General features: G+C 37.7%; 2 protein-coding genes across 2 annotated transcripts in view; one reads left to right on the top strand and one right to left on the bottom strand.

Moving 5' to 3' along the window:
- The window catches only part of LOC577132 (quinone oxidoreductase-like protein 1), a 34194-nt gene extending 31745 nt beyond the window's left edge, over nt 1-2449 (bottom strand). The window contains exon 1 of the mRNA XM_030995464.1: nt 2312-2449. Within this exon, the coding sequence (XP_030851324.1) occupies nt 2312-2383 (72 nt within the window). The 5' untranslated portion in view covers nt 2384-2449. The remainder of the gene's footprint in view (nt 1-2311) is intronic.
- A 363-nt stretch (nt 2450-2812) lies between these two features.
- Nucleotides 2813-25142, top strand: part of LOC590293 (intersectin-1) — a 65021-nt gene continuing 42691 nt past the window's right edge. The window contains exons 1-13 of the mRNA XM_030994262.1: nt 2813-2928; nt 9210-9269; nt 10252-10332; nt 14383-14446; nt 14778-14947; nt 15630-15797; nt 16177-16246; nt 19680-19853; nt 20591-21099; nt 21744-21841; nt 22677-22729; nt 23743-23854; nt 24218-24367. Coding sequence (XP_030850122.1) covers nt 9236-9269; nt 10252-10332; nt 14383-14446; nt 14778-14947; nt 15630-15797; nt 16177-16246; nt 19680-19853; nt 20591-21099; nt 21744-21841; nt 22677-22729; nt 23743-23854; nt 24218-24367 — 1683 coding nt within the window. The 5' untranslated portion in view covers nt 2813-2928; nt 9210-9235. The remainder of the gene's footprint in view (nt 2929-9209; nt 9270-10251; nt 10333-14382; nt 14447-14777; nt 14948-15629; nt 15798-16176; nt 16247-19679; nt 19854-20590; nt 21100-21743; nt 21842-22676; nt 22730-23742; nt 23855-24217; nt 24368-25142) is intronic.

Below are 25142 nucleotides of genomic sequence, written 5' to 3'. Positions count from 1 at the left end.
AAATATGGGTCTCAAAACTAAAGAATACACTTCAAACTATGGCTTGCTTGCCGTGGCAAAATACATGTCCCTTCGACGATTTTACAATGTCGAAATAAAGGCGTATAATCAGTTTATTTAAGTGGGAAAATCCTTAAATACAAACATAGCATATTTTCATAAGATTATCAAATACAAAAAAACGATAACTCACTGTTTAAGTGAATGTGTAGAAAAATCATAGTTGGAGGATTTATTGTCCTTTTTTGCCAGCCATAGTCTACCCAATAAATGACATGTGATGGCGCTGCCCATCGACTAAATAGTTATGACAGAGATACGACAGTGTCAGAGGCGTCATAACTCCTTAGTCAGGATGTTACTTTTACTTACTTTACTTTAATATACAATGTTGTAGGTCTAAGCCTGTTCATCGATCCAGGATTCTTCCATGGTAACTGCGATTTGTGGAGGGAGGAGGTTGACGTGTAATAACATAAAACGACAGACAACACCTAGACCGGCTCATACAGAAGGCTAGCATTCTTTGACCAGTGACTATCAAGTCTATTCTTAAACGAGTTTACCGACTCAGCTACCACAACGCTTTCTGGGAGAACGTTCCACAGCTCCACGACTCTATTGGAATTCCAGACAACTCGCCACAAAGACAACCCGCCCCAAGACAACCCGCCACAATACCCTGGACATCTCGCCACAATACTCAGGACAACTCGCCACAGGCGAGTTGTCCAGGGTGGGGTGCCTTTTCGGACAACTTGCCACCCTTTTTCCCCTCATGATTTCTAGATCTAAAATCCCTCGTCTTAGATGAAATTATCATTTTTCATGATTTTCGTGCTTTTATAAACACAGTCATTACAAAGAATAAAGAATATAAAAGCTGACTTCCCTTGCAACAATAATATACACTGTATGTTTGACAAACCAAAGGCGTACGATCGCCAGATCATTGCGATAACTTCTCGGTATTTACATCTAGAGGCTTATAGCAGCTGCATTTTTCTGTCTCAGAAATTGTTTAATGGTCACAGGATACTGGAAGCACTGGCGTACTGATGGGGGGGGGGGGGGGGGGTGGTTATTTGACCCGCGAAATAAAATTGAAATGTGATTTATTTCTAGATTTTCTGTGTTAGTTTCGTCAGAGGCGGCATTCTTCATTGGGAGGGGGGACACTGTGCCCCCACTTTTTCAGGTTCCCCTAAAGTGCCCCCTTTATCCTTTGTACATGTCCTTTTCCCTTCTGATAATTTTTAATGGTAGGAAAAACTAGGAATTCATGAAAGGGTACTGGAAGCACTGGCGTCCTGATGGGGGAGTGGGCAGTTGACCTGCGAAATAAAATTGAAATGTGGTTTATTTCTAGATCTTCTAGGTTAGTTTTGCACAGTCCAAAATAGATTCTTGTTGCAGGTCTTGTTGCAAGCGCAAGGAAAATCATCTTTATTCTTTAGAACAGCTCTCAAAATACTCACAATTTCCATGTTTCCTGTCAATGCTGTGTTTATAAAAGAATAATGAATAGATCTACATAAAATGACAATTTCATCTAAGATCATGACGATGAGGGATTTTAGATCTAGAAAACATGAGGGGAAAAAAGTGTGGCGAGTTGTCCGAAAAGGCACCCCACCCTGGACAACTCGCCACAGGCGAGTTGTCCAGGGTATTGTGGCGAGATGTCCAGGGTATTGTGGCGGGTTGTCTTGCCTGGGGCGGGTTGTCTTTGTGGCGAGTTGTCTGGACCCCCTCTATTGCTAAAAAAAGTATATTCTGATATCTAGTCTTGAATATTTCTTTTCCAGTTTCCCAGAGTGACCTCAAGTTCTATCTTCTGTACTCAACTTAAAGGGAATCTCTTGCACATTGTACAAGACAAGCCATTCAAGTACTTGTACACATTGATCATGTCCTACTACTAGCTACGTCTAGATCTACGCCTGTGATTGTGAACAAGAGTTGGTAGACTCAGAGTCTAATTTGAGTTTGGTCAAGCGCTCCTGGCAAGATAAATTTCTTAGCCCAGGAATAATCTTTGTTGCACGTCTTTGTACGCTTTCCAACATCCTCTGTTCTCCTAAAGTTAGTCTGTACGAGTGCCAGCTAGCGAAGCCCGAACTCCGTACTTCCAAGGCCAAGGGGCAATGAAGTTTGAGCCTTGAGGGCGCGCGGCACCCGAGCCCGCCCCCGCGACCGAGCCTATCGCCGCACGCCGCGCCATGCATGCAGGCGAGTGAGATCATCAATCTTCCCGTGAATTATTGCCATAGATCTAGACCTCTAGTACAGTCTATTTTTATCTACTTACATCGTTCCCGAGTAGAAGCTCCTTTTTGACGAGTGAGCCGTCTAATGTTACAGACCAATAAATAAATTTCATTATGAATTGGTTTACAACTATCTGACGTTGACTGTGTAGGGCCTACGTACGTACTCAATCAATGCATCAAATTTCCACATTTAATAGAAGCAGACGATATTAATGTCAAAGGTCACATCTAAAGCGTTTCACTACTGCATTTATAACACAGTATCCTATTGGTTTGTATAAAAGGGGCGTGGCAGAACATCTAATTTTTGAGCAAAATTTGTGTTTCCTAATGGTTTTGTGAATGCGGATTATATTTTAATCATGTAATTATCCTTTTAGATGATAAAATTAGATATCTTTGTGGAATATACTCAGTAACTTATGACTTGAACTCAGTATGAGAAATGGTAGTAATCGGAAACTGACCAATCAATAGCGCTCTTATAAAGGGCGCCTTGATTACTTCCTGCATGTAAGATCAGATGGGGCGAGTCTTTTTTTCGCTATTGCCTATCAAACTCCAAGATCGTGACTTTTATCTTGTCCAGCTATTATTAAAGAGGGGGAACTGTCATTGAACGCATTGTTTTCTTTAATATTACAATATACTACTGGTGAGTATGATTGCCATTGAATGTTCTGATTTATTGCATCTATTCTTAACAAATTCTAGAGAGTCTAATTCGTGTCATGTCATGATTTGCAAGTTGCAATGCAAAGAAGTAGTGCACATCATGTTTGTTGTTTCACTTGAGATTATGTGCATGAGTTTGTGAGTGTGAGTGCAGTGATAACTGTTTGAATGAATTAGCTAGACCCTATGCTGTCTGTGCAGTTAATAATTAAATATTATATTTCACTTGAAATTGACAAGAATTATCATAATCCTTAAAATTACTTAGACTATTCAAAAGAGTAGACCCTTCTACAGTAACTTGTAAATGTGCCAAAATTTTAAGTGCAAGTGTGCCGAAATGTAGACCTCTAACTCATTTCTAAGAACAATTTTATTTTGACCAGTTAACTTAGGTCTAGAACTAGAGTCTAGATCTAGGGCCTAGGCCTAGCCCTAGATCTAGGTCTAGGTCTACTAGGGCGCTGGTAGACTACGAGAATAAGCGTGATAAGGATCGTCCGCATAAACAATGATATCCTTGTGAACGCGGACAAATCTTGTCCTAAAAAATAAGTATCGTCCGCATTTTCGCGGATGATCGTTGGCGATGCGAAAAAACGCATTCCATGATGCTCCAGGCCATGAATGATGCATTTCTCACTTACGCAGCTAAGAGACTTTCGTGTTATGAACGATAAATCCTCGGGAACGGAAGACGGACAACCCATAAAAGTAGATGGTGAGCAGGGGCTATCTTATCACGCGGAATCCGTTTTTCGCATTGCCAGCGTGCGGATCGGTAATGATAAGGACGATCCTTATTTTTAGGATGCGATTTTGTACGCGTTTACAAGGATATCCTCGTTTATGCGGCCCATCCTCATTCTCGCACTAGCGCCCCTACTGTTGACAAGAAAAGTAAGTCTAACTCTAGATTTAGATCTACTTTAATTTAGACCAAGTCTGACTAATATTTTTCCAAGCCAGTGACAGTCCAGGGTAGGAGTAAAAAGGTTAAAAAATTGAGGAACACAATTAAATGGGAGGTAGATCTAAGTCGAATAACACAACAAATTACTTTTTAAGTGAACGATGATCGTACTTACCTCAGGTAATCCTAAACAATTGAGAATCTTACCAGCAAGTGACTTGGCAGTGTTGAATTATTATAATTATGAACGTAAAGTTCTGAAGCGGACGATAAATTTAAATTATGACAAGTGCAGACTTCTGCTTCTAAGTTCTTAATTTAACGTACTCACAGTTGGAATGATTTTGACAGCGCTCATAATGGTATCGTAACTTGTAGGTAAAATCCCCTTTTTTCAGGTTTCGGTCTTGTCCCGGGTTCAAAACAAATATTTCAAATTTTCTGGTCAGGTTCTGGTCTAGGCTTTCTCCCTGACTCCAAACTCTTGTAAGGAGAGATGTATGGAGGTAGTGTGGTTGACATACATGTAGATTTAGAAGGTTGAACAAATATCCGATATTGCATTTGATCAGTATCTGGAACAAACAATACTGTAGGTAGTGCTGACTATTGGACTTTTTCTCGAAAGACTTCCACAAGTAACATCATATTGATGCTTCAGCACATGAGGGAGCTCAGCTCTGAGCTCTTGCGTTCTCTTCCAAATCACACGACAGGAGTCGGGCAATATTTCCTTGATTTCTTGGCATTGTGAAAATGACAACAGGAGTACATTAAATCCATGTACAGAGAACAGAGAAGCGATAGAAAAACATTTAGAAAAGAAGAAAACAACCCTGTAATATTTATTTTGTGTGTTTTTGTATAAAACAATTTTGTGTCAATTTAGGATTTAAATGCTGCTTGTAAGTGTCGGCTTGCATGGTGATGTTGAGGATTTTAAATGTTTACCATTTAACTAAGCAATAGAGATTATATTCATGCATTTTTTCTATATTATCAAATTTGAGTCTGATTTTCTCATTTAAAAAAGGTAAGCAAGGTGTTGCTTTTCAAGCCGGCAGTGTGCCAGGCATGCCAAGGTGAGAGGCAGCTAAGCCCTGCCAAAGCATGATGCTAAAGACCTCCTTTGCTCTCAGTAAAGCCAGTCACAAATAAATGTCTGTTTTCAAACAGATCTGATCAAAATCAGATATCTCTCTTCCCAGGTGCAAGTTTGCCATTCCGGATTAGCCCTTGGTGAATCAAAAGTCACATGATTGCAAAAAGGAGTTACAGTTGTGAGAAAACAATAGCGTTTACTAAAAGGGAAATAACATGAGCTGTGCGAAGTCTCTATATTTGATGTGAGAATCGAAAGCACCCTATTATTAAATGGGGTAGCATGGAAAGATTTAATTTTTTTGACAAATAAGATGAGCACACTATTAAAGGGGAAGTCCACCCTGAAATTAAGTTAGTTTTAATAGGAGTAGAAAAATGAGAGAAACAAGTCAGTGAAAGTTTGAGCAAATTCCGATTAAAAATAAGGAAGTTAGGATTTTTGAAGTTGTGATCAATCAAACACAAATTGACAACTCTATGACGTATCGTGCGAGCTCAACTTCCATTTGCTCAGTACTAAAAAAATCTAAAATTTTCATTTTCCCTCAAGAAAAATTTCAACCATACATGCACCCTAAATATAATAATTGCAAATATGTTTCTATACTCCCCCTGCAAGGAACAAATATATATTCCGTCATTAATAACAAAGAAAACATGATTTTATGGAATATTATGCACAAAGCAAATGAAGGAGAGCTCGTATAATAAGTCACAGAGTTGCCAATTTGTATTTGATTGATCACAACTTCAATAATTCATAACTTTCTTATTTTCATTCAGAATTTGCTCAAACTTTCACTCACCTGATTTTCTTATTATTCTGCCTCTATCGAAACAAACTTATTTTGGGGGTGGACTTTCCCTTTAAACATACAACCTGTACTGGAGACGGAGTATAACTCTGTCACTTGGATTAAGACCGTGAGCTGTGCGAGGCCTTTACACTCCAGTAACTCATATTAGGAGTCGTATGGTGTGACACTAGAAAGCACACTAATGGGATAGCCTGGGACGATAGGGTAGCATGGGACAGATTAATGCACACTAATGTATACTGAAGACGTTAAAGTCTACCTCTGTCACTCTGATTAAGACCAACCGTTTGTTATAAATGTATTAGGAAGGCCTTCACATTCAAGTGATGTTGGAGGTCATGTCCTACATGTAAGATCAAAGATCATGTAAACTTTTAATCCAAGACACTCTCTGTATGACTAATAAATGCATACATGTACATTGTTCCAAGTGCAACCAAAGTTGGGTCAGGATATTTTCATGGAATTTGGTCACAGATGGTCAGAACACAATCTGGCTATTGCTTTGTTTAATTTGAGGCAAAGTTCTTTTAAGTGAGATTGAAATGTTCTTCTTTTATGAACAATTGATAGGAGATGAAAGAAGCTCATTGATTTATACAAAGTGATTTTTCAGAGGCTTTTTTAGATTCTGAACCCCTTGTTTTGTAGAATAGATAGGGATCCTGGCTCTCTGGAGAGTAGTGTTAGCATTTTGAGGGTTCAGTGACACAAAGACATAACTCCAGATTTTGCCAAAATGAGTATTTGATATCAAAATACTCAGAAAAATGTGGGCTTTCCAGGAAACACAAAGACTTGCATGTAACTCCACCAAGCACTCCATTCAAGTCAATGGCTAGTGAAACATAGACTTAAAAGGCCCAAGTGCTCAGTGACACATAAACCACTTTTTCTCAAAATGGCCAAAATGGAGTTACGTCTTTGTGTTACTGACCCCTCGATTTATATGGCTAAGAAACTTCTACAAATTTGAAATTACAGAGTTGAGGTCTGATGTTTTACAGCAGAAAACTTTATGAATCTACAGAGTCCAGGGATTACTCAAGAAATTGGAAATTTTTATTTTAAAAGAGTAATTATTAAGTAAATGATGCATTATTTATATATTTTTTAAAATGATGACAGAAGTGTGTTTAAGTGTACAGGTTGGAAAACAGAAAATATAGATACCGTAATGAATGTCTGCTTCTTGTGGGTCTGCCATGAAAACCATACATACCCTCAAAATGAGAAATAATAGGGATTTTTTTTTCCCCCACAGTATCACAAAATGTTTCTTGCATACATGTATATATAGTATGCTGCACACTTTAAACTCTTTTTTGTGTTATGTAGAACATTTGATACCGGTGGATACCCAACAAAATTGACACTTTAGTGGTTAGTATGTATATCATGATTGGGACCGATTTATTTTAACACTACAGTCAAACCTGCTTTAGCGACCACCTGTATATAAAGACCACAGTTTTTGTTTCCCTTAAAAATGGTTTCTCATTGAAACATGTACTAAAGGAACCTGTACATCAAGATCACCTGCCTATAAAGACCACTTTTTTGTCTCCCTTGGTGGTCGTTATACATGTAGACAGGTTTCACTGTATTAGCCCTGCAACCATAAAGGCCTAAAGCTAAAGGTACCAAAATGCACCAAGAGGTTTTGTACAAAGTCATTTATTCTCACCTTGTGAACCCACTACCATTCATGCTCATGGGGGTCTTCCGGCTAATTACTTTTGTCAGATCATCGTTCAGATTTATTTCGTACGGATTTTTTGATGGTGCGTTTAAGTCTGTCAGATTAACGAACCTTCACAGATGTGATCTTGCATATGAATACATGTATTGAATTTGAAGAGCCTGCATTTACATGTATAAGATGTTGTTATCACTGACCCACGTACACTTTAATACACACTCAGACTCTTCTTTGTTTTTATTGCCCTTTTTCACCTTCACCTCTAGATACATGTACATGTACACATGTAGCTTTAGATTAGTCATTCTATACTTAAGGCCAACCAGACGTTTCCTTCCTTTCATCAAATGATCCAAGAACACGTTCCAGTTATAGATGTAAAATTCATGGAGATTCGTATTTCAGAGCTCATGCATGCAGTCTTTACCCCACGTAGAAATTCAGAGTTTTCTTAAGGTCTAAATGAATCGGCTTTTCCTCCCCTAAGTGGCAACTATTAATTGTATTTTCTACTCTTTCATATCTTTGAAAAAAATACAAGTGTTTCTTATTAAAATGAAAGAGTTAAATGAAGATTTAAACTAACAATCAGAATGGATTTGCCAATTTATACTAAAAAATAGTGATTATAGATTTACTCTGCATTGCCAATTAAGAGGCTTCAATACTTGATTAAATGCTCTTATTCATGAATGGCGTAAGAGCCCTAAAAGCCCCTCTAAAGTGTTGGGAGCCCCAAAATTTGATTGCAAAATTTCACTTAAATTGTATTATAATGTGAGAGAGGATGTTATTTAAAACAAATTTCTGCAAGGATTTTTCAAAAACAAAATAACAAATGTGTTTAAAGTAGAATATTGTGTATTCTTTGATCATCATTTGTCTTCAAACACATTTTTTTTTTTTGGGGGGGGGGAAATCTTTGCAAAATTGTGTCTTCATTGACATCCTCTTTCACATCATGATACAATTTAAGTGAAATTTTGCCAACAAAGTTTTGTTGAATCTGGGGCTTCCAACACTTGAGTGCAACTCAACACTATTTGCATGTTTAAGTACTATTGAAGTCCATATCAGTGACCCTTTCACATATTGTTGCTTTAATACACTGTACAGTGAACTTACCTCAACATTGTGATTAAACTTTCAAAGTTTAATGATCTAGCTTATAGGCCTGTATGATAAAATAGCCCCCCCCCCCTTTACAGGATACAAGCTGTGCATTTGAACAGATGAAGTGGGTACTATGAATGTTTTAAAGTAATTAACACATCTAGCTAATGGGCCTGTGTGATTAAAGATGGAGGGGGGGGGGGGGGGAAGTAGCCACCCTCCTCCAGGATACAAGTTTTCGTCATACAGCTATTTATGAAGGTGGAAACCTGCTATTAGTCACAGAAGCTGTGATATATCTAGGTCGTACATGTACCGACAGTACGTGTACATGTATGCATTTCTTACCAAGCCAGTGCAATTTACGTGTAGAGAAGGGTAGACATATGCTGCAATCATACTTGTACCTCATACAATCACTGCCCATATCAGTTATCATGCATTGAAAGGCTGTATGGAAGTATCTCAACACTATTTTGACTTCTGATCACCTCTCTGGATTGTACATGTACATGTACAATCAGTGCTGAAAACTCTATGAAAGTACAGTGTATCTCAACAAAACTGAACTTGATTATAATTCTTGATATCTTCTACCATGTGTATGCTAGGTACGTGGAAACTCTACCACCACAGGATGATGCAAGGAGGGAGCATGCATCAAGGTACCGGTAAGCTTACTATCAAAGATTAATAAATTAAAATCTTGTACGGTCCAATTTCAGCACATATTTATATAAAGTGATCCAAACTAAGGCTGTATCACTTTAAATTGCTTTATTAGTATCTAGACTATGAAACAATGTGGTGAAAATAATATTCATTATCCACTGTTTTTGTAGATGGCAGTAACAGGTCATTATGGTTCTGAATTAATTGTTTTCATTGATCATTCCAAATCTTATTCAGTGACCTTTACAAAAGGCAGTAACATGTTATTGTGATTCTAGGGAAAAGATTATCATTCATCAATCCATTTCTACAAAAAGATTAACCAGTAATCTTTTTAGAGGCAATTTCAGGTTTTTACATTTTTAAATATCGTCATTAATCATTCCAACACCAGCAGAAATATAACCAGTGATCTTTTCAGAAAGCAACTTTTGCCACCGTCCTGTTGGAAGTTTATTCTCCCCTGCTACGATTCCTTCAGTCAATTATGGATATTAATTTCCACAATACCTCCTATATGTCTGTATTTATAATACATTTATGCATATCTTTCCCTTTCTCATTAGAAATAGAAATTTGGGTGCCATAAAATCAATCACGTGGCTTCCTTTTAGGCTACTTTCTTTTCTCCACAGGCGAACATCCACACTGCTCAGTTTGTAACTAAATAATCTGCTGTAGTTTTTAAGTTGGAGAAAGTCTGTGTTGACATATGATATTATACATTTTCCATCGAAATTTTGTGTGTGTAATGTACTTGTGAGGGTTTCTTTGTTTTTTTAAAATATGGAAATCATATGTTTTGAAAATTCCCTTTTATTTCCACTTTTATTTCCACTTCTCTGTCTCTTTGTCTTGATATTTATCTCTTTCTCTCTGTCTCTCATACTGTCATTTGTTTGTCTTTTTGTCTGCCTGTCATCCTTTTTCCCTCCAATATCTAACCATTTTCCACTTTTTTGCTCTTGTACATGTATTTAGACTGGAGGATAACAGCAGACGACAGAGCCAAGCATGATAGTCAATTCAACCAGCTCAAGCCGGTCAATGGTTTCATTACTGGTGAGTGAACACATCAACATGGGATTTAGACAAAGTTTTTCTTCAAAGTGACACATGTCTGTGCATAGGAAAGAAACATGTGTCTTACACATATAAAAGCAATAGCTTAATACATTGTCAGCCAGTACTGCCTTCATGTACATGTACGTGGAAATTCCAATTTTTGCACAGTCCTTTTCCACAATCAACCTACAATAGCCCCATTCACATTGCAGAAAAAAAACTACTTTCGGGAAAAAAACTCTTTTGAACTACCATTTACACCCATGCAAAAAACAACAGGAAAAAACATTGATGTTTGATAATTCTGTTTTTTTGGTGAGTCGTGCGTGTGCGCCATTTATCGCTGCTCTGTATGCAACAGCACAGAAGCGAGGACAATCACTAGACCAAAACCGGAATAATTCACCTGTGTTTCGAGAGTGAGTATTTACACTGCAAAAAACAGCAGAGTTTCAGCAGGCGTTGAAAACGAAAACTATCTAGAAGTCGATATTTTTTTAATTTGTGTGTATACTAGTTGTCTAGCAACTTCAGACAAAACCCCAGAATGTGAGAAAAACCAGTGGTTTTTGTTTGCATTGTAAATGCTCCCAATGTAGAAGCCAATAATCTTGAGGCGATCAAGGGGCATGGGTTTCTCCATACGTAGACACTAGACAGATGTCTGACTGATAAGGAACTCAATGTCTGTAACTTGATCATCCAAATTCGGTCAAAGTTTTGTGAGGAGTGTGTGATGCTGTTTGACGTTACCAATAAGAGTTATTCATTTCCTGGACAAAGCATTTGTTCACCTCATGATTTTTTTTTCCCCTCTCCTTGTAGGGTTGATGTATGTTATTTTAAAAATATCAATGCAAAGTGTACAAACAGATCTGCTTTGAAAATTCAGTGTATATTCTTGTTGAAAAATACAGAATGGAGTCGCTTGCATTCTGATCAAGAATGATTATTAATTGTGGTAGTGTAATGCGGATTTAGAATGTACATGTAGTAGCATAGGACAGATGTGGGAAGGAGGCTCTTTTGCTGCAAATTTGTACAAAATATGCAACGAGAGAGAGAGAGAGACAGAGAGAGACGGACAGAGAGATGGAGATACCAAAATCAGTTTGGAAGTGGGGTATTATTTGTACATGGACTTGAAGGGGAAAGAGGAGAAGAAGGTTACAGTACATAAGGGCTCAGGAAAGGAAGGAGAAAGTGGAGAGGGAGATAGACAGAGAGAGACGGAGACAGACAAAGGCAGAGATGGAGAGAGACAGAGAGAGAAAGAGAGTCAGAGAGAAAGAGAGGGAGAAAGAGAGGGAGAGAGACAGAAAGAGAGAGACAGAAAGAGAGGGAGCGAGTTAGAGACAGGCAGGGGGGTGAAGGAAGATGTAGAGGATACCAGGCCTTAAATTTCGTCATTTTTAGGGCAAGGCCAGTTTGGCCTTGAGTACCTCATATTTTTAAGGGCACCAAGGCCAAAATATTTTTACAAAAAGGGCATCGAGGCCAAAATATTTTACAAAAAGGGCATCGAGTATGAGGCCAAAAAAATTGATTCTATTTTTGTTAGATGTCATGTGTATTTTATGAAACTTGTGCGGGATCAATTTCCCATGACTTTTAGCACCAGCTTCTTCACAGAATGTATAGAGGTCTACGGTACATACAAACAAGGCGGCGGCCCGCAAGCCTTAGATTTAGCAGCCAGGAGCAAGGGGCAATTTTTTTTTTAAGTTGCCCTTTGCCACGGGAATTTACCAGAGCAAGGGGCAATTTTCCAAAAAGAGATAGGCCCCCTTATCTAATCATAAGTTCAAAAAGAGTCTACAAATGTTAATTTCATAATGTGAATAGATCGAACGATCAATCTAATAACTTTTTAATCTTAACAATATGAACAGGAAAGATTGATTAAGAACATCAAACTTGCACATTAAACAGTATTTTAAAGTAACTAAAAATATTGATGAGCAAATGAATAAATAAATTGTCAATTTCACAAATACGAAAGTCAGAAGGACTTGGCAAGTTTACCGGGCCGGGTATCCCAAATCAAAATCGCACCTCACACACAAACCTTCCGCCACTCTCTCGGTAGTAGGAGCAAATTTGAAGAAATTATCTTTTTAAGTGTTGTATAGAAAGGTCTAGATAGGCCTAACTAATGAAATAAGATGTAAAAATGTCCTTATAGACATTCGACAGCTGAAAGTGACACGCTCAGCTCAGTTGCGTAACGTGCATTCACGAAACCAAAATCGTTCCTCGCACACACACTCTCGCCACTTTTGGTGGGAAGCTGTCGGGCTGGAAGTTTGCCAGCGAAACCGATGCACCCTCGGAGATTCGCAGCGCGTAATTTTACCGGGACTCGAAACGTTCGTCTTGGGAAGCTGGCGGGGAAGCTTTTTGAAGCGAGGTCGGCTGGTGGCAAAATGAGAGTAACTACGATCGAGAACATCGTAGGTGTTCTTAACTTATTAATAAGATAATTCTAAATTCTATTTGAGATAAAATAATAAACTAGACCTACAAACAAACCTCGACAGATCTCTAATGACTATTTGAATGCTTGTTTATTTCTCCATTTGACGATTTGTTTTCTTGATCCTGGCCTTCGATTTGTACGTACGTACGTACGTGCGTGCGTCAACAGCATGCACCATATGCATATCATGCGATCGCGTGATTGTACGTGCGCTAGCGCATTGCCTATATAATAACAAAGGGCGCATTTTCACGGCACTTACGCCTTATTAAAGCACTAAATACGAAGCTAGAAGAGAGCTCGTGGGCGGCAGACTGTTCGTGATTCGTGTATTTTTACTGTTCTAATAATTTATGGGCGCATTTTCACGGAAAACACTTGCGCCTTGCCGTCTAGTTTTAGATGATTATGGGCGCAATTGGTGGTTTTATGTGCGCAAATTTAAAAAAAAAGGGCACGTCCAGTTGGAAAAAAAGGCACGTCGGCCAGTTTGAAAAAAAGGGCACGGCCTTTTTGGCCGTGAATTTATCTTTTTTTGGGAGGGCACCGCGGCCAGTCATAGGGGCATCGACGGCCTGGCCGTCGATGGCCGTCGATTAATTTAAGGCCTGGGATACAATCCGTGATACATGTACACAATGTATTATAGAGAAAAAGAGAGGGAAGGGAAAAACAAGGGGACAAAGTAAAAAGACAGGGGAAAGCAAAGGCAGTCAATAGAAAGTAAGGAATACTTAAAGTCCATTAAAAGAAGGTTCTCTCTACCTGTCATGCTTGTAATCTATTTATGGAATATAAACCTCTACATGGATGAGGAGGAAGTCATCCATTATCCATGATTACTCCCCTTTGGCTTCGCACAGATTTATAACTAATTAGTGTCATGAAGCACACTGTGTATGCGACCTGAAACCATTAGTGTACATGTACAAAGGATGCTAATTAAAGGTTAAATATTCTTTGCCTGCATGAGAGAAAAATGAATGCACTAACTCTGTATGAGATACGTATTACCAACAAAGAGATGTACATGTACACTGTGCATGTTGTCTACACTGTGACTTTAACAACAACAAAATAAAAAAAAATGATGTATATTTCATTTACATAAATCTGTTCGACAATATGAGTGACATTTTGTTGAAAATTGTTTTTTTAGGTAGTAATTTTTTATTTTTTTTTACAGTAATTGCTTTTATGATATAAGTGCTTGGGTTTCATGGTTGAACAAATGCTTGTAATAAAGTGGGGCTCATCATCTGTTTGTTTGTTTTGTTTTATTGTTTCACTTTCCACAAAATAACAGTTTACGTATTATCAAGGTCAGCAAGATAAAGCATAATGACAAAAATAAAATGATGGCAGTAAATAATCAATAACGTGTAATATGAGGAACCTATTAAAAAGCAATGCTTGTACAATATAGGAGGCGAAAAAAAGACATAAATAATTAAAAAATAACGATAATGAATACAGTGAGGGTGATTGAATTATCTCAGCGTCTAATCATATCATAGGAAGCAGAAATTTCATGTATTACATGTATGTTTAATTTCTAATTTCTACAGGTGATGCTGCAAGAGGTTTCTTCATGCAGTCAGGGCTGCCACAACAAGTACTAGGTCATATATGGTGAGATTCTCCCTCTCTCTTTCTTTCTCTCTCTCTCTCTCTCACACACACACACACACACACACACTCCCTCCCTTTCACCTTTTCCCCTTCCCCTCTCTCCCCTCCTTCCTCTTCCTCCTAGTCTACAAGCACCGACTCTAATTTGACACTTTACCATTGACTTTTTGATATTGACTAACCATTATTTATTTATTGACTGTCTGGTTAATTGAGTGACTGATTGATTGAGTGACTAATTGAGTGACTGACCGACTGATTAAAGGCTCCACTTGCTACAAGACATACTAATATATTCTAAAAACCTTTTCATTCATATGTGTGTTTACAGGATGCTGTCTGACATGAACTCTGATGGCAAACTTGACAAGCTGGAGTTCTCCATCGCCATGTATCTCATCAAGAAGAAGCTGAGCAGGGTAGAGCTCCCCAGGACGCTACCAGCGAGTCTCAAGCAAGCTCCAGCCCCTGCAATGCCTGGCTTCGGTGTTCAACCAATTGGTGAGTGGCTCTATTCCAGGGAAAAAAATACTTTAACAATTTTGGGGACTACTTTTCAAGCTTACTTCCATGAAAATAACACTCTTTAATTTGTTTTGCATTGAACTCTATGCAAATTTTGGGGGCTCTTTTATGACTTTCGGGTCTCTTTATGGCATTTCGGGGGCTAATTTGCTCCGAGCCCCTGTGTATTTTTTTCCTTGCTCTATTCAATGCTTTCATTGGCAGTGACCCTAAAATCCCTGCCCTTCTGTACTTTCTTTAGACCTGTTTTCATCAGCTTGAGTTTGCCAAATAATCCGCTATTTTAAAAGATTGTTAACATGTGTTTAGTTAAAATTCTCTCTAAATCACATCATTTTCCTCGTTGGTTATTATTAACATTATTATTATCATGGTTACCATCAGCAGCATCTTTATCTTCTCTATACTAGCAATCAAACACATAACATGTAAACGATTGCGAACATGTTTTTAGTTGAAATTCTCTCTAAATCACATCATTTTTCTTGTTGGTTATTATCATCATCATTATCATTGTTACCATCAGCATCATCTTTATCTCTTCTTTTCTAGCAATCAAACAAATAACATGTAAAAGATTGTTAACATGTTTTTTTAGTTGAAATTCTCTCTAAATTACATCATTGTTATCATTGTCATCTGTATCTTTTCTTCTCAGGAATGGTGAGGCCAATGCAAGGCTTTGGTGCCATGCCAGCAGGAGGGATGCCTGGTGTAGGGGTGATGCCAGGTGCAGGCATGCCAGGTGCAGGGGGGATGCCAGGTGCAGGGATGCAACCAGGCGGCTTCAACACTCTACCAAACAGACCAACACCTAATATGGGAGGTATGTATAGGTATTAAAGACACCGTTCAGGTGTTTACCCAAATAACAGGTGTTGTCAATCACCAGGATTAGCCAGAAATTCGGTGTTGTGTCAGTTGCGATTTAGTTTTTTTTTCTGCATGAAACTTTCTTGAATCTGAACCTCTCACAAACATTTGATGCTTGCAAACAATTCACATTTACGTCAAATGTTCACCCACTATCTCACATGTGCAGTGTAACTATGATCTCTGTTGTATATTCTACAGGTTTTGTCGGGTGGAAGTTTCTTTGTTAAGCTCATCCCAATACTATAGTAATTTCTATGAAAATTTTTCCTGAACTCCTTTTTTTTTCTGTATACATGTATGTTGTCACAATCTTAATTGTTTTGTCACAGGTTTTGGAGCAGGTACTGCCCAGCAGAATGCAATGGCAAGAGCAGGAACGGTTCAGGGTTCTCCAGAGAGGTAAGAAAGGCACTCGTACATCTGCTAGAAGCAAGACTCAAGTGGCTATCTCATCAAATCAGCTCTCAATTAACATAAGAAAAAGGGGATCATGGGGGACCTATGGTCACCCATTATGCATTGTTTGCTATATAGAGGGCGCAAGTAGCTATAAGTAGTGCAGTGGGGCTTTAACTATTATATGATCTTAATGATTGTTTTAAGGCTCGTTCAGCTATGACGTGGTGAATTGCCACAAAAACAAAAACGCTACTTTTTAAGTGTAGGATAGGCACACATCCATGTTGGTGTTGATGTTTTAATCTAAGACTTATAACAGTTATTTATATTTGTTTATATTTGTTTATGTCTGTGCAGTTTTAAATTTGCTCATTGCAAACAATGGGCAAATTTCAAAGCGTTTATCTACTGCTCAAATCAATACTGTTACACTGAATGTATTATTGTTGTTATTGTTGTTCATGGTATATGTTGTTACTTATGTGTTAATATTAGACTTCCCTTTGAACTAATTATCAGGTTTAAGTGCAACCAATGATGATACTGCATGTATTGTTATTGTTGTTTATGATATGTGTTGTTGTCGTTGTCGTGGTTACTATCAGAAACGGTGCTTTATAAATGTAATAACAATACTAATGACAATACTAATAATTGTTGTTCATGTACATGTAATTATGTGTTAATATTAGACTTGCCTTCAAAACACCTGTCAGGTTTATGCGTCCATTGACGATGAGGTCGTTGACCCTTGGAGGTTATGGCAGCCTAAAATACCACTATATTCCAAGGTAGCTCGCTGGCCTCCCTCATTACTGCATGACACTGCATCATAGTCTTGGTTCAAGGCTGTTCAATACAAATACTCTTCACATACACAGGGAACCTGCTGCAGAATAAGAGACTATTTTGGATTTAGCTCATGCTGCAATCATAATTATAAACTTCTAGGTCAGTCAGGAACCCCATGACTTTTACAAGCCGATCGTCTGTCAGATTATCAAGATATTTATGATTGGGATTCGAAATTTCAAAAAACGTTTTCCAACAGTTTTTTTAACACTACAGTCTTTTGGGAAAAAGTGAGTATGGTAAAACTGGTCACTTAAAGAATTTTACTTTTTGAGGCACTTCATGATCATTTTGGATAATTTTGAAGCACAACTTTGTTAGGGCTTCGATATTACATCATATCACAGACACTGATAGCACCTAGGGCCATGCATCTCAGATTTGTAAAACTGGAAACATTGTTAAACAGTGCCTTTAAACTCACTTTCATATCTTCTGTTCATTTTTCAATTCAATTCAATTTATTTCTTATTCATTTCCATTTTCAATAAAAACAATACAAAGATATATACAATGATAAGCATTTGCAATATATAAGAAAATGAAAATAGGGAACTAAAAAATAAGGCCAAATGGAGTTGTACTTCCTCATTTGTTTGTTTAATGTACATTTACTTGAACCAAGGCTGTGACTTGAGGGGGGTCTTAACTGCATGTTAGCGCACTGGAATATGGGCATATGGATTTGATCATACTAGCAGGGATAGATGTATTTGAATCATTCAAATAAAAAACAAAGTTCATCACCGCTGCATTTTACAATCAGGTCATTTACAGGTACTGAATTGCTTCAGTGATTGGAATGAAAACTCATCTCAGCTTTAATCATTCATTGTAGCAACCATTTCATGTAGTTTAGATCTACAGTTCATCCAAATGCATAATGAATGAAAGAACAATTCTCACCAATTTCAGTATTTTGTCTTGGTATCAAGTTTGAGTATTTTCCAAATGGACAGCTGGTAATAGAAAAGGAAATTTGTAATTCTCATTAGTACTCAAGTGTTCTGTTAAAGGTAAAGACCAGTTATGGTCATGCGATTGCATTGTGAAAGAAACGTTGTGGAATCGATCAGAAAAGGTTGATCATCTAGCATCTAGCATCTGCAAGGTTCTGGAATCATCAAAATGATAAGAAATTTGGCCCATTCTTCGTAAAGTTACAAGCACTATACACAGAAAGATGTATATGGGACTACCCTATATCTCTCACAGACCATGAGAGAAACAAATTTACCAAATATATGAATTAGTAGGCGGTTTCCCGGCAAATTTTTTATCATCATGTATTAGTCAAAACATATTCTTTCACATGATTGGTAATAAGAGCTTCCATTTCATTTTTTGAAATTGGGGCATTTCCAATACTGGTCTTTACCTTTAATGTTTATAATTTTTATAGCTCCAGATGTGCTACCATTTTTAATACCATTGATAATTTCATTATAAATAATTGCCACATTCAGCTAAGAAAATAAATACTAATTCAAAAGATAATATCCAACCAGTTGAAGAAGAATAAAAAACAAGATGGAAAGAAAGAGCTAACTTTGAGACTGGCAATAAGGTCTTCCGTTGCGAGAACAAAGGTTATGAACCAGTGTGAAAAATACTTTTCTGTTAGCGGGAGCTCTTTTAGGATTTGGTGTTGTATAAGTGCAATTTTTCTCACAGTGATATTTAAGTATTTTATTGTTTTTTACCAGAGATCTTTTTTTCAATTGACCAGAGTATTTTCGAGAGCTTTCGAGAGCTGAATTGCTCACCGCATCCGCTGTTATGAACTATAAGTTACGGAAAGACATGCCATGTATCACAACTCGCTTGATTCTATTTTTCATTTAGTGAAAACATGTAGGCATGGTAGCTCACTCCAATCACATTTACCCATTCACCATTGGCCATTTCCATTGCATCGTAGTATCAACTGTATGTGTAAATGGTTTTTAAATGCAATGTTGAATGGCTATGCTGAAAGGGATATCATTGCATTATGGCCTCATGAGCATTGTGTGTACCGTAGTTGATAAGATTTTTGTATTGCAACGAAACGGGTGAATATGCAACCCTCATATGTCATAAAACTGTGGTTGGGTCTAGATGGCTATTTTATATATTTCACTCGTTACGATTATTGGCAATGCAAAATGTACTGACGCAATTGAGAAACAGCGTTACTTCTTTAGCCCTTACCACAGCAATACAGGTTATTGGCTTTTTTTTTAAATCAGAAAGTTACGCGAGCCAATGTGGTTTGCAGCCTGAATCAATGTTGGTTTATTAGCAATTGCATACTTAGATTCCTGCCTTTTCTTTTCTGGATATATTACAGGCATTAGATTCCTCTTTTTTAGAAATTAAGAGAGGAAAAAGGTTTGTAAATTGTCTTGCTGTATACAATGCCTATATGCCCGGGTAGGTGCAGCGAGAATCCATAGGTCACAGATGTTTTCATCCAATTTTGATGTAACTTTCACAGTTTCGTTTGTTTTATTTTTTACTATTTATTCAATTCAACTTGCAAATGGGCTCGACTTGCCCTTTGAGACAGAGCTAACACCTGCTTGGTCTTTTATTTTAGGGCGCGTGCCTCTTCCATAAATGCTGACTGGGGTGTACCGCACAACTCGAAGCTCAAGTTCACCCAGATGTTCAACACACAGGATAGGACCAGGAGTGGGTTCTTGACGGGGGCTCAGGCCAGGAACATCCTGGTCCAGTCTGGCCTAGGACAGGCCCATCTAGCACAGATCTGGTTTGTATAGAACATAGCAATGATAATAATAATAGCTAGTTCTTATTTAGCGCTTTTCTGGACCACAGGTCCTTTCAAAGATATATATATATATATATATATATATATATTATTATTAACCCGGTCATCGGATTAAGGCTTACCTGCACACAATGTATGCACATTCTCCACTCCCAGGGGAGCATTCCAGCCAGGCGTCATTTGAACATACATAGGTACTCTTCCTCTTCTTCTGCATCACATGCTCCGGGAGTTATTGCTCAGTGTGGTTAAATTTCCCTTGTCAAATTTAGCTGAATATCATAAAACAGTGTTCCCAATTCCCACCCTAACTTCAATCCTAACCTAACACATTCCCGAATCTCAACATAACCCCTACTCATTTCTGGGTAAAAGTAGGCTCCAAGAAAATGCAGACAGAGCTTGCTCTGGATGCTTCTTACAATATATATATGTACTCTTTTTTATATTTATTTTACCAGGATAGGGAAAAAGGGCTTTCATATATATTTTTCAAAGTACACATTTCCACAATGCAGAATATTGTGTGATATAAAATTTCAATGGAAATCTATGAGTAATAATATTTTATATCCTGTGACAGTGGATTCTACATATCTAGTTCATATGGTACATTATCAACTGATCAAATCATAAAGGTTTGCACTACTTAATATTTTGTTTCAGTATTTCCATCGTTGTAAGAAATACATAGTTTGTCTTGTGCTTATTTTCAGGGGCCTCTCTGATGTGGATAATGACGGGAGACTGACTTGCGAGGAGTTCTGTGTGGCCCTTCATCTCGTTGACATGGTCAAGACTGGGAAGCCCCTCCCCGCCAAGCTACCCCCTGACCTTGTACCCCCATCCTACCGGCGAGGCCGCTCCTCTAGCATAACCTCATCGGGGACAGGAGGGGCACCCCCTACCCCTGCCCCAGCTCCTGCCATGCCCACCGCTAGCATGATGGCTAGTCTCGGTGGTATGGGCGGGGCACCCGTGGGTGGTACCATGCCATTTGGCGGGGCCTCGTTGGTGGGAGGCGCAATGATGGGTGGTGGGGGTGGTGGTGGTGCGATGCCCGGTGCGATGCCCGGTGCTATGCCCGGTGGTATGCCCGGTGCAATGCCTGGTGGTATGCCAGGTCAGGGGGGGTTCGGGGCTCCTCTCTCCCCTGCCCTTGTTCAGCAGCAGAGTGTGGATGAGCAGCAGCTACCCCTGGAAGAAGAAAAGAAACTAACGCCAGGTATTTATTCTTCACCGATATTGAACTAGCTATGTATTCAGTTACACAATAAGTTGCACTGCTTGGCATTAGTTTCGCTGATAAATGTGCCATTTGTGGCCAGTCACCACAAAACACCAGGAATCTATTTTAGATGTTTTAAATATTGCATAAATTAGGACAAACATTATGGCTTGTCCTACTTAAAGCTTATCAGTACTAGTTTACAAGAGGGATTAGACCACCCATCAACTCAGCTCTCAGTTTACATAAGAAAAAGAGGATCATGAGGGACCAACGGTCACCGATTAGGCATTGTTTAATATAGAGAGGGCGCAAGTAGCTACAAATAGTGCAGTGGGCCTTTAACAACACGTAATGTTTGCAATTTGCATTCTGACAATTGAAATACAACTATTCCTAACTGGTAATTAACAAATTTGTAACGGGTGAATGAAGTAATTTGTAACAAGGCATTTAACAAAGATTTGCGATTAAACACTTGATTACATTAAGAAAATGGCCTATTTAATTGAACTGAATTGAACTAAACTAAACTGAACTGAACTGAACTGATCTGAATTGAATTGAACTGAAACGGATGAGTATATGAGGAACATGTTCATTAGCTTAGACTGGTGATCCTTTCTTTTCTATACCCACAGTATCATTTGAAGACAGAAAGAGGCAGAACTTTGAGAAGGGTCAGCAAGAACTTGAAAGAAGGAGAGCAGCCTTGAGAGAAGTCCAAGAAAGAGAAAAGGTTAATATAACACAAGATTTTTCCTAAGCATTTGAAAGCAATCATGTCATGTGCAGATTTGATTATTGATTTGTATATAATAAATAAATATATAACGTTGGTTCCTCTAATTCCACATTGTATTCAAATTATTATTGTTTTGGGCTATATGTCGTAGTCCAGTGGTTTAAGCACTTGACTTGAAATTCAAAGGTCATGATTTGATCCCTGATACGGCACTAATGTCCTTTGGCAAGGCATTAATCTTCATTTGCCACACTCGACCCAGGTGAGGTAAATGGGTACCAAGGCAGGAATTAATTCCCTGAAATGCTGGAGCGCTGTAATGGCAGCTAGGCTAAAGCCGGGGTAATAGTTATGCGCCTCTGAATATAAATTCTAGATAGACAGCGCTATAGAAATGCCTATCATTATATGTATAGATCTGCCTCAAGTACAATGTTAATTGTTGATGTCTTACAATCCTAAATGCAATCAAATTCTAAATCGCTTGTTCTAAAAAATCAGAAATTGTGAGGGGTTCGGTTATTTGCAATTGATTTGACATTATTGAGCTATTTGCATGTCATGTACCCTTTTGGAAAATTTCATTCATTTCATTATTTCTTCCATTCTTGGAAGACCACCACTATTGGTGAAAATGTGCTACCCTGTATAAATTTCAGGACAAAAATAAATAAATGTATAAATGAATAAATGAATAAATTAATACATTTTACCAATAAATTAATAAATACATTTTACCAATAAATTAATAAATACATTCTTGTGATGTTTTCCACCTGTAAGATATAAATTCACTAATCATGTCTCTTTTTTCTTCTTCTTATTTTAGGAAAGGCAGAGGGAAATTGAAAGGCATGAGCAAGAGAGGAAAGAAAGAATAAGGTAAATATCACCAGCCTTTTCATGGCAGGTAGAAACACAAATGATTCCATGCTCAGATGTACAATGTCCTCATTGTTTGTATGATTACATGTAAATTATAGTCCATCAAGGTTATTATTTGATGATTTTTTATTTTTTTTCTTTTTGCAAGAAAACAATTATAATCTTTTGAGTAGCAAAATGCAGTCAGTGCAAAGTTCTTATTTCTTTTACAAATAATTTCCTGTTTCTTTCAATGGCTTATTCGTATGCAAGTACACCTTGTTTTAGCAATCAACTCTCCGTAAAGATTGCACCCTTTCCTTTTGATTATTAATGGTAAATGAAATATGTATCAAAAGAACAACTACTGTGAATGAAGTCTACCTGCTATACACATTGCTTTTCTTCTTTCACTTGAATAGATTGTGTAGATAGGTTTGGCTGTAAATTACTGTACAGTTATATGGCATTTGCTTGAAGATTGTTACACTCATTAATCAAATAAAGAATCGGTGTTGCCAATTTTAAAAAGCAAATTCGAATGATTTGCAGGTAGACGCAGGATTTTATAGACGGGTTTGGCTGTATATTTCCTTTCAAGTCATAGCATTTGCTTGTAGATTGTTACAGTCATTAATCAAATGAAGAATCAGTGTTGCCAATTTTGAAAAAGCAAATTCTGATGATTTTAGGTTGGAGCAGGAATTTATAGACAGCTTTGGCTGTTTTTTTTTACCTTTCAGTTATGGCATTTGTTTGAAGATTGTTACAGTCATTAATCAAATGAAGAATCGGTGTTGCCAATTTGAAAATGCAAGTTCTAATGATTACAGGTTGGAACAGGATTTTAGAGAAGGTTTGGCTGTATATTTACTTACCAGTTATGGCATTTGCTTGAAGATTGTTAGTCATTAATCAAATGAAGAATCAGTGTTGCCAATTTGAAAATTCTATTGATTACAGGTTGGAGTAAGTTTTAAATGAAGAATCGGTGTTGCCAATTTGAAAAATGCAAATTCTAATGATTACAGGTTGGAGCAGGAGAGGCGGAGACAGCTGGAGTTGGAGAGAATGATGCAGAAGCAGAGAGAAATTGAAGCTGAGAGAGAAGCTCAAAGGATGAAGTTAGAACAGCAGAGAGAGGTGAGTCACCCAAAGGTCCTCCATGAAGCCAAGAATTTAAATAATAATAATATAATAATAACAAATTAAATATATAAATAACTAGATAGTTCAAGTTCAGTTCAGTTCAGTCTTTATTTCATTCTCAATTTAAAAAAAAAATATACACAACAATAAATACCAATAGAAATCAATACAGAACAATTAGAACAAAAACAAATTATGAGAATGAGAAAGTAAAATAAAAATATAATCAGAAACCCTCTTGTTAATGCAGGAAATGGCTGAATATTTGTTTGTTAGGAATCCATCAATCAGTTCTTGAGATAGGCAATCACAATCTTTTTTTGCATACATATTGAGCCCTGTAACCTTTGTTTGCAGGCCGCGAGGAGAGAGCTGGAGAGGCAGAGGCAAATGGAGATCGAGAGACAGAAGAGACAAGAACTGGAAGCCAAGAGGATCAAATCACAGGAGGAGGTTTGTCATCTCAAGGCAACTAGGAAGACGCTAGCGTGTGAGATTGAGACACTGGTGAGCAGATTACCTCTTCCATTTAACCCTATTCAATTGTCTAGTGGTGGTCATGATGATGAGGGGGTGGAGAATGATGATGGATACTGCTGGTGGTCATGGTGGTTGTCATGTTGATGATGATGGTGATGATGAAATTGATGATATTGATAACGATGGCGTTGGTGTTGGGGCCGGTGGATGTTTTCATGACGACGATGTTGATATTGATGATGATCGTGATTATAATGGTCATGATGATGGTAATAATGATTGTGGTGGTGATGATGATGATGATGATATTGATGATGATATTTGTGTTAATGATGATGAATGTATTAATGAAGATATTTATGATGATGATGTGGGGATGATGAAAATGATGACAAGGATGATGATAATGATGACGTTTGTGGTGGGGCTGGTGGTTGTTTTCATGATGACGATGATGTAGATATTGATGATGGTCGTGATCAGAATGGTATCGATGATGGTAATGGTGATGATGATTGTGGTAATGATAATGATGATTATGGTGGTTATGATGATGATGATGATGATGATAGTGAGGATTAGTTGTATTATTAAGATCTTCCATTCCATCCTTTTGGTATGTAATTGTAAATAAAGTACACTTATATTATACACACATGCAACTAAACAAATTTGTATCACCCCAACATTGCCTCTGCATATGAGGCTGTGCAATCCTTATACTGATAATTCTCTACGGCAGTCATAAGAGGCTGGAAATGGAAATGAACAAATTAAACGAGGTAAATGAGTCTGATGTTTT

Source organism: Strongylocentrotus purpuratus, unplaced genomic scaffold, assembly GCF_000002235.5.
Source record: "Strongylocentrotus purpuratus isolate Spur 01 unplaced genomic scaffold, Spur_5.0 spur5_scaffold_21, whole genome shotgun sequence".
Lineage (NCBI taxonomy): Eukaryota > Metazoa > Echinodermata > Echinoidea > Camarodonta > Strongylocentrotidae > Strongylocentrotus > Strongylocentrotus purpuratus.
The sequence above is the reverse complement of the archived record's forward strand: the minus strand, read 5'-3'. Positions and strand labels throughout refer to the sequence as shown.